This window comes from Corvus brachyrhynchos, unplaced genomic scaffold, assembly GCF_000691975.1.
Source record: "Corvus brachyrhynchos isolate BGI_N302 unplaced genomic scaffold, ASM69197v1 scaffold285, whole genome shotgun sequence".
Lineage (NCBI taxonomy): Eukaryota > Metazoa > Chordata > Aves > Passeriformes > Corvidae > Corvus > Corvus brachyrhynchos.
In genome coordinates, this window is record NW_008238323.1 from 377,521 (window position 1) to 387,150 (window position 9,630).

Below are 9,630 nucleotides of genomic sequence, written 5' to 3' on the forward strand. Positions count from 1 at the left end.
AGCTCGTGGGGCCCTCAGGAATTACAAAGTAGAGCCCCCGAGAGCCGTTCCCGTCCTTCCCGGGGGGGATTTCCCATTATCCCTCCCCACGGTCCAGCACGGCCAGACAGCTGGAAGTAATTAGGAACTTCCAAAAAACACCTGGTTGCGTGGGGTGAGAGGGTGGGAATGGGGTTCAGAGAGTGGGAATGTGGTCAGAGGGTAAGAATGGGGTTCAGAGGGTGGGGAGGGGGTCGGAGAGTGTCAGTCACAGCCTCTGTTTTCAGCACTGCTTTATGTAGGAATTCAGTGTTCGGCTCCCTGCAGTGCTCGAGTCAGTTGTGCTGCAACAAATGCCTGGCAAGGGGTGCGTGTCTGTCATGTAACTGGGAATTTGAATTGTGTGTGAGGAGCAGTTTCTTCATGGAAAGGGTTGTCCAGCCCTGGCGCAGCTGCCCAGGACAGTGGTGGAATCCCCATCCCTGGAAGGATTTAAAAGCCGCGTGGATGTGGCACCTGGGGACATGGGTCAGTGGTGGCCTTGGCAGTGCTGGGGGAATGGTTGGACTCGATGGTCTTAGAGGTCTTTTCCAAGCCAGAACATTCTGTAATTCTGTGATTCTCTGTTTACGTGCAGTGGCTATAAGTGATACCTGAGATGTCGGTGACTGGAAGTTTCTGTTGTCACATCCAGGCCCTGCCTGCGTTAGCACTGACAGTGCAGGATAAACTCTTTAAGTCGCAACAGGTCCTGGAAGTGTTTGGTGCAAAGAACTAATTTATGCTCTACATGGTTTAAATTCTGTGACTCTTAAAAATGAGGTAAACGCACCCTTTAAGACCTGCTCTTGTATGCAAACAAAATTGAAATTTATTGCAATAGGGCCTTTTATCTGTTTGACAGCACTTTGCTAGTTGACAGACTGCACCTAAATAATAACATACATGTCAGTCATGGTGTGAGGTTGCAGTGCTAAAGCCTATGTAGTCAGCATTGTATTAATTCTGATGGTTCTGCCGAGCTGGGTAGGACAGCGAGCACCTTGCCCATACTTGTTTCATCTTAGTTTTCTGTGCCTGCTGCAGAATTTTCTCTCATCTCAATCCACAATACTTTCATATACTGTTCTTGCTTCTAAATTTCCTTTTTTTATGTTATTGATTGTTTTCTAGGGTTTCAAAACAGGATCTGATGAAGAATTATTTTCATACCAAGTGCATTTGAGATATGTTGGAGGATTAAATAGTGTTTCAGTTCCTGTTTGGCAGCAAGGGGTTAACAAAACCAGTTTATAAGATTTCTCAAGTATAGTGTTTGGTAAGGATTCAGAGTGACCTTTGCTTTCTTGCCCCAACAGTTTTCAGATCTCTATGTGTTTGATATTGTTCTGCTCTCATCCAGTGTTTATCACCTTGGAAAATGGCAGAGACTCTGGACTCTTGCTGTGGTAATGTAGGACAGAACTAATTAATGGAAATTTAGGAAGAGTTGTCAAAGGACAAAGAGTCCTTTTTTGCTCAGGGCTTCAGCCACCCCTTGTCGCCCCTCCTGAAATTCCGTGGAGGGAGTAGCATTTGTAGGTGCCTCTCCAATCAAGCAAAATTTGGCAGGCTCTGGAGTTAGGTACCCTTAGGGAGTGTCTGTGTTCAGCTTAATTCAGCATAACACAGATTGTGCTGCTGCTCCTTCATCTTCTCCTCTTACTGGTTCAGTCCAGCCTTCTCTCTGTCTTGAGCTGCTGTTTTGTTGAGCAGCCAGAAGGTGAACTCGGGCCCAGAACTGATCCAAGTGAAAACGAGCCCTTCATTTTCTGCTGAGTCTGGGTTAGTGTTCAGCTGCCTCTGTTGTGTGACCTGCCCTGGTTTATTGGCCCAGTGGTGCTGTTGGGAAGTGGGCAGCAGTGAGCAGTCTCTGTGAAAGAGAGAGAGGGATGTTGTTGTGAAAGGAATGTTTTAAGGGCAAAGTTCCATCCTCGCCCCTGTACTGTTCATGAGGCAACGCCACTGTGGATGTGACTGAACAAATAATGTAGATAACTGGCAACCTGGTCAAAAGGGAGGAGAAGGGGTTCTTGTAGCTTGGTCAGGTCCCCAAGCTGGTCTGCAGCAAAGCTTTGTAATCAGTTAGGGTTGGCACGATCCGGAGGAGGCAGGGAATCAGTGGACATGAAGAGGGGTGAGGAATGTGAATGTCAAGGCCTGTTTTGCTGCAGGAAAGATATGCTGAGGAGGGAAGATTTAGATTGGGCATTGGGAAGAAGTTCTGTGCTGTGAGGTGAGGCCCTGGCACAGGTTGCCCAGAGCAGCTGTGGCTGCCTCATCCCTGGGAGTGTTCCAGGACAGGTTGGTCGGGGCTTGGAGCAACCTGGGATAGTGGAAGGTGTCCCTGCCCATGGCAGAGGTGGCACTGGATGATCCTTAAAGTCCCTTCCTACCCAAACCATTCTGTGATATGACTCTGAGCATCCTCCCTGCACATTTTAGATCCCTACCCTGTGCTCAAGTCCTTGTCAGTGGGGAACCTTGACCTTGACCAGCTTGGAATGTCCTTTTCCAGCAGTCACGCAGCCTGGGATTCAAATACATGTGACATGGAGGAGCACCCTCTCTCTGACAAAAGAGAGCCAAGTAATACGAGTCAGATGACCTGAAATCAGTGTTCATGAGCAGCTTCACGAGCAGGCATTTTCATCTGCCTGCGTTTTTACATCTGTATATGTCCCTGCAGTGTTACCTAAAATAGCTGGGTGTTTGATGGGAGCTGTGGAAACGGGAGTTGTGAGCGGTATTGTTCAACTGGGGGAAAGTTCACAGCCTGCCTCCGACTTGTTTTTCTGCACGTGGGCGCAGAGAGGCACCGTGACAGGCAGCCAGGAGATGTTTGCTTTGGTTCATTCCAAGCTGGAATTTGTATGGACTGCTCCTTGCCCGTGCATTTGTACACATGTGGTTGCACATGGTCTCCTGCCTAGTGAAAACTGGATTTTCTTCTCAGAAACTGGAAGATTCATGCCAAAGCAGTTTAGGTGGCATATATATTTCTGTCAGGAGCATGAATTTTTTGATTAGGGAGTGTTTTTTCTCTCAAGCTAAAGGAATCAAAGTTGAAATGCATATCAAAAATGGGGTTTTGTTTTGCTTTATTGTTTGGTTTTTGTTTTTTTTTCTTTTGTGAAAACTGTTTCAGAATATAAGCCAAAAACGTGCTGATTTTTTTTAGCATGAGGGAATGGCCTCTTTGCTAAAAGCACTGTTCCTCATCTGATTTTTTCATAGGTGTCTACTACAGGATTTCCTAGATGTTACTGGCATGCTTTTAGTGCACTAGCACTAATGTTTGATGTATATGGCAGCCTCCTCCAAGTCCACATTTGTATCCAACCTTACTTTTTTGTCAGACCTCCCTGTGGGAAGAAGGTATTTCTGCAATCTTCCCAGCTTTTCTTTCTGACCGTTAATTCCTCATGCCTCCCCTGTCTAAAGCACCATTACATCATTCATCTTGAACTTCCTGTGTTCACGTTGCCTATACTTACAAAGTTTTGTGTGATTTTAGGATGTCACCCACTGGAGGCTGACCGGGGGCTCCCCTGTGTGTGAGGTGGTGCGCCTGTGGGTAATTTCTGCCCCCGTTGCAGGTGTGTTCACTGTGGGTCATCTCTGCCCCCGTTGCAGGTGTGTTCATCGTTGCAGCCAAGCGCACTCCCTTTGGGACTTACGGGGGATCGCTGAAGGATTTCTCGGCCACCGACCTGACGGAACATGCTGCTCGAGCTGCGCTGGCCGCGGGCAAGGTCCCTCCCGAGATCATCGACAGCGTTGTTGTGGGTAACGTCATGCAGGTTGGTAGCCTGGAAAATCTGCTGCTCGGGGGCTATTTCAGGCACCCTCGGGGTGGCCCTATAGGTAGCTGCCTCTGGCTGGCAGCCAAAGAGGTGGAAGTGAAAGGGGTGAGTAGCAATTTGCAGTGTAGTGTTTCCTGTTTGTGTTTGAGGGATGTGTCCTGCGTGATTTGTGGCACTTAGGCTTAGCTTGCTTTTTTTAGTGCCAGAGGTATTTAAACAAGGACGAGCTGACCTCCTAAAAGTAGGTATCAATTAACTAGTTAGTTGGTAATCCCAGGTACATTTCCCCTGTTTTAGTGGCTTGAGCTGTGTGACTCAGCGATCAATGGTTTTTCACTGGGTCGTATAAATCCCTTTCCTTATCAGCCCTGTGATTTGAGTCCATTTCTCTTGTGTTTTCTATAGAATTTTTTTTGAGTGAATATGAGTTTCCTTTGAGCTGGAAGGATACATGCCTTGATTGGCAGAGACATTTGGACAATCGTGTCTTTTCCAAAGAGCTTGTGAGGAGGTTGTATGCGTTGCAAAACTGCAGCTACCCACACATATAGATGAGGATCTTTGTTCTAGGCAAGACAGCAAAGAAAATTTCTGCCTTTCTTTTTTTCCTTTGTGTTCTGATTTTGCCATTATTATTAAGGGTGGGGACTTTTATTTTGCCCTGTGTGTTTCAGGGATGTGGAAGAAACAAGTAACTAAGACAATAAGTGAAGAAACAGGCAGTATTCCTTTTTTGGATTTTCAGCCAAAAGAGTAGCTTTAAATTATTCTGTCTCCTACAGCTACCATCTCATCTTCATTTATTCAGCTTTTTAATTTTGTAAGAGCTGTCTGTGGCCTAGGAAAGAATTGCTGCATTCAACTCTCTTTTAGTGCTTTCATACAAAAAATAGCAATCTCCTGATAAAGTTTCTTTTAATTTTGAAAGTACATTTCTATTCCTTTGCATTGTATTTCCCCATCCCTGTAGATTTTTTTTTAAAATTCTGGTTTACTCATACTGTTTGATTAAGTTTAATTAACTATGAATGTATGACTATTTCAAACTCCCCTTCTTTAGCAGAAGTGGCTTGATTAATCTTAATTTTTTTTCTGAACTTGCATTAGTATTGTATCACTGTGCACAGAACTTTGTCTTTCTTATACATTTTAGTTTGGGGCATGTTCCCCAAGAGCGTAAGTGTTCTCTCTGGTTTTGGGAGGCCTTCCCCTATTAGTCTGAGCAATATTAATTTACCTTAAAATAATTGCAGCTCGCTGGCCAGGATCTGCCCTTGTGTCAGCCTGCTGTGTGAGTGCTGTTTTGAAAATAAGGGAGAACATTAAGTTGCTGACTTTACACTTTCTTTAAAATGCACATAAAGACAGTGACACTTTCAGATCCTGTGTCTTCTTGAGCTGAGTCAAAGTGCTTCTTGTGAGTGGGGGGATTTCTGCTGAACATACACTTGTCTTCTGTCAGGGATGCAATGACACCATTCTGACTTTTCATCAAGACTTTTTTGCTTTCCAAATCAATGAGAGCGTGACAAAACCTCTTGCCTGTTCTGCCTGCAGAGCTCCTCAGATGCGATCTACATTGCAAGACATGTTGGCTTGCGTGTGGGAGTTCCCGTGTCCGTCCCAGCCCTCACCATCAACAGACTCTGTGGCTCTGGCTTCCAGTCCATTGCCAATGGCTGCCAGGTACAAAGCTGTATTTCTGTGTTAGTTGTAGCTTTTATCAGGCTGTTAACTTGTAGAAACATGTCCTTTGTGTTTGGGATGAGTCTTGACATGGATTTTTGGTAGAGATTTCTATTGTACAGCACGGTTTTTTGCAGGAGTTCAGCCACCACAGTGCCCCATTGTGCGGCTGGTTTTTAAAATCCAAGTATTGTAGTGATTTTTCTGGTTTAATATGAGGAATGCAACAAATGCTAGCTGGTGAAATACAGATCAGCTGTGCAGTAGTTGCATCCCACAATCCTGTTTGTTTGGACCGTGATTACTGGACTTGAGAAGTCTTTCATCTCTTGATCATTGTTTATGTTCTCACCTGGCTAGCTGTGTAAGCAGCAACCTGTGCTTTTTAAGTGTGCTTTTGTTCAAAGATCCAAACCTCTCATGGGTTTGGTAATTTATAGTGTCACTTCTTTTAAAATAGAAGAGAATCAACTTCTCTTTGAGCAGTTGGCCAAACCATTGAGTAGGAGTACAGGAATTTGTATTTCATTTGCTCACACATTGCCTTTATGAATACTTGAACAAGCAGATTGTTTTGTGGGATTTTTTTGGTTTTGCTTGGCTAAATAGTTATTTTAGGTTTGACCCTCTAGAAGAAAAAAAGTCAAAAATGTAGAGCTAATATTACATTTTGCAATAATATCCACCTGGCTGTTTTTCCTAGTGCTTTTTGCAAAGGCCATACACACACTTGTCCACACTGAAAAAACCTACTGGAGAATGTGACGACTTTTACTGAAAATGTGGTGGGGAGGTCCTTTTCAAAGATGGCATTTCATCCATGCAGCCAGCGCTGCTTAGACGTTCATGGGAAGCATCTCAGCACATATTGCCACACACGAGCTATTAGCTAGAAATCTCAATCAAAGATCACAGAATCATGGAGCTGCTTGGGTTGGAAGGAGCCTTAAAGCTCATCCGTTCCCACCCTGCTACCATGGGCAGGGACACCTTCCACTGTCCCAGGTTGCTCCAAGCCCCATCCAGCCTGGCCTTGGACACTGCCAGGGATGGGGCAGCCACAGCTGCTCTGGGGTAATTTAATTTTCCTTCATTCGTTTGTAAATAACCTCAACAGTCCAACTCAGTGAATCGTTTTAAGGAAGCACTATTTTTGAACACTCTGATAGTGCATTTAAGAATTGGGGCTTTTATCTTTTGTGTGCTTTGCCATTGATGAATTAATGTGTTTTGGATACTTATTTTGGCAGCTACCTAACGTTTGTCTCTTAAATTATGTCCCATTTTCTTCGAATCATAAGGTCTTACTTCAGGCTTTAAAGTTTAATTTGTATTCCTTTTGAGAAGAGTGGGAGCTCAAAACCACCAAGTTCAACCATTTGTGAACCAAACCACACAATCATGCAGACGCCTAATGTCTTTGTTCCTCTGCTCTGTCATGTGTGCACACCCATATTCTCTTCTTCCCTCGTGGATACAATCATTCTTTGCTGAAAGGAAGAAAAAAGGACAAGGCACGAAGGAGACAGACCCTAACCTTAACGGAAGGGTAAACCCTTCATAAATACACACACATGACTGAGTTTGGATTCATTCTGGGTTTGCTGCTTTGTAGGTGACAACCTCTTTTTTAAAAACAGTTCTTATTTTCTTACTCAAACAGCAAGCTAAATCCTGGATCTGTTTTGTTTTTCTGTGTTAACAGGAAATTTGCCTGAATGACTCAGAAGTTGTTCTGTGTGGTGGAGCTGAAAGCATGAGCCAAGCTCCTTACGCGGTTCGAAAGGTTCGGTTTGGAACCAGATTAGGAGCAGAACTCAAGGTCTGGTACTTTTTTTGTTCTCTGAGCAAAGCAATGTTTAGTATCAGGACTGTAGGCACTAAATCCTTGCAAATAAAATGATTGGAATTTAAAGAATTTATCTAATATTCAGACGGTATCAAAACAGTAGGTACAGGCAATTTTGTTAAGCATGCTGGTTTTCCAGCTTTTCCAAAACCATATTTGAGTTCCTGTTCTGTGTTAAACATACCAGTAAACTCTTAAACACAAAATTTAGTTCACTTGGTACATCCCATGCAAGTACTAGGAACAAAATGTCTGTGAAATACAGGCACACACAGTTAAGGCAAGGCTAGTAATGCTGGCAGTAGGTAGTCAGGCTGGTAAAGAACACATATACCTCCAAGCTGTGAGCATCTCTCAGTTTCGAAAGTCGAAACTTGAAGTTAAATCCATTGACAGGTAAGTTACCTTTACGTTTTCTTCTGAAGATAAATCCTTAGTGAATACTGTGGGAAATGTGCAGCAGGATAAATGGATAATGTGCCACCATTTACTCAGTGGGTCGTAACTGACAACAAAATGCAAAATTAGGATATTTCAGTGTTTGAGCCCTTCGGGTTTTTTTCCCATGCTGTATTTCCATTGTGAAGATGGTGAATATGATTTGTGCTTGGTTCTGTTCTTGTGTGGCACTGTGCCTAAGCCTCAGGTCCTACAGACAGCACCTTCACAAAGTTGTTGTTGTACTTGATACACCAAGTAGGTGCTACTGGGTTCTTACCATAAAGATAACTGAATTACACAGTGACAGGTAAATGAATGGTTTATCTTGCAGAACTTTGCTGCTGACAGAGATAACAAAACCCATCTGAACTGACCAGGCTTGCCTTTATCAGGTTGAGCAAAGGAAAAGTTGGGTATTTTCTTCCCTGAGATGTTATAGTCACAGAAACCTTGGCTCTAGTAAGGGGATTTTACCTGACAGTAGAGAAAGAGCTAAAGAATCAGTAGGCTGCTGTGCCTTCTCACAGTGCCTCCCGTGTCCTTCTTGGCAACCAGACAGGTGTGTTTGCTCACAGGGCTCTAATAAATAATTCATACAGAAGTGAAATATGCTGAAATACAAAAAATCTTTTTTTTAGGGCTTTTCCCAAGGCTCTTGGGGCCACGTGTGAGTGGAAAGAATCACACTAGAGCAGAATGGAGATTAACTAGAATAGCGCACAAGAACCTGTACACTGTTTTTCAGGGTGTTCGTTCTAATAAATCAATAAATTTTCTGTGGGTAACCTGAATTAATTTTACAAAGAGCCTTTAGTTTCCAGGAGGCTGCTGAACAGTTAGAAGCTGTCAGTAATAGATACAGTATTGCTGTGCTTTCTAATTTTCTTCTTCTGATGTTCCACGCAGTTGGAGGACACGTTGTGGGAAGCCCTAACAGATACACATGTTAAAATACCTATGGCAGTGACAGCTGAAAACCTGGCTACAAAATACAGCATCTCCCGAGAGGACTGTGACCGATACGCGCTCAAAACGCAGCAGAGGTGCAAAGCTGGTGAGTAAATCGAGGAGTGGAAGTGTTTATGTGACACCAGTTTCAAGTCTAGTCAGTTTTTAGCATTGATTCAAAGTGTTCTCAGGTTTTCTCTGGCTCTTGGTGTAATTTGTCCTTCTGTACGCATAGTGTAATTCGTGATTTCGTTGGCCCCATGGTAGAAATAACCCACTCTTAGGGGGTTTGACTTTGAAAGTATACTGAGTCAGGTGTTGTACCCCTCAGCAGGTTAAGTGGGAGCCCCTTTGCACTGCTTTCCTGTGCTTTCCTCAGGGACATTCCATAGCATGAGGCAGCAAACACCATTGGCCAGTCACGGGTCACCTCCTGCCTGAGCAGGATTCATGTTGGTGAATGTCATTTGTTGGTGCCCTGTTGGTGGGATGCAGCATTGTCCCAGGCATGCCTGACTGCCCTCCTTTCTTTCCACTGCATGGCAGAACAGTCTTCCACACTGACCACATGCTTCTTGTGTGCCAGCCTGTGCTGTAATTAATCTAAATCCTTTTTCTTTCTTTTGCAATTTGAACGTTGTTCTTGAACGCTTGAGCAGCTGGAGCACATGGGATCTGAAGAGGGAATGTTTGTTTAGGAGCTGTGTTTTAAACTGTTCTCTGCGTGGTTTACATGCCCACAGCCTTAATTCAGAGGTGTTCAGCTCTGGGGCCTCCATCATAAGAAGGACCTGGAGCTGCTGCAGCCAGTCCAGAGGAGGCCACCGAGATGCTCCAGGGCTGGAGCCCCTCTGCTCTGCAGCCAGCCTGGGACCGGCGGGG

General features: G+C 44.3%; 1 protein-coding gene across 1 annotated transcript in view; it reads left to right on the top strand.

Annotated features, from left to right (window-relative positions):
- Nucleotides 1-3,320: 3,320 nt before the first annotated feature.
- The window catches only part of ACAA2 (acetyl-CoA acyltransferase 2), a gene marked incomplete at its 5' end in the record, with an annotated part of 13,956 nt that continues 7,646 nt past the window's right edge, over nucleotides 3,321-9,630 (top strand). Inside the window, 5 exons of the mRNA XM_017734319.1 lie at nucleotides 3,321-3,396; nucleotides 3,655-3,821; nucleotides 5,382-5,510; nucleotides 7,216-7,332; nucleotides 8,707-8,854. Coding sequence (XP_017589808.1) covers nucleotides 3,321-3,396; nucleotides 3,655-3,821; nucleotides 5,382-5,510; nucleotides 7,216-7,332; nucleotides 8,707-8,854 — 637 coding nt within the window. The remainder of the gene's footprint in view (nucleotides 3,397-3,654; nucleotides 3,822-5,381; nucleotides 5,511-7,215; nucleotides 7,333-8,706; nucleotides 8,855-9,630) is intronic.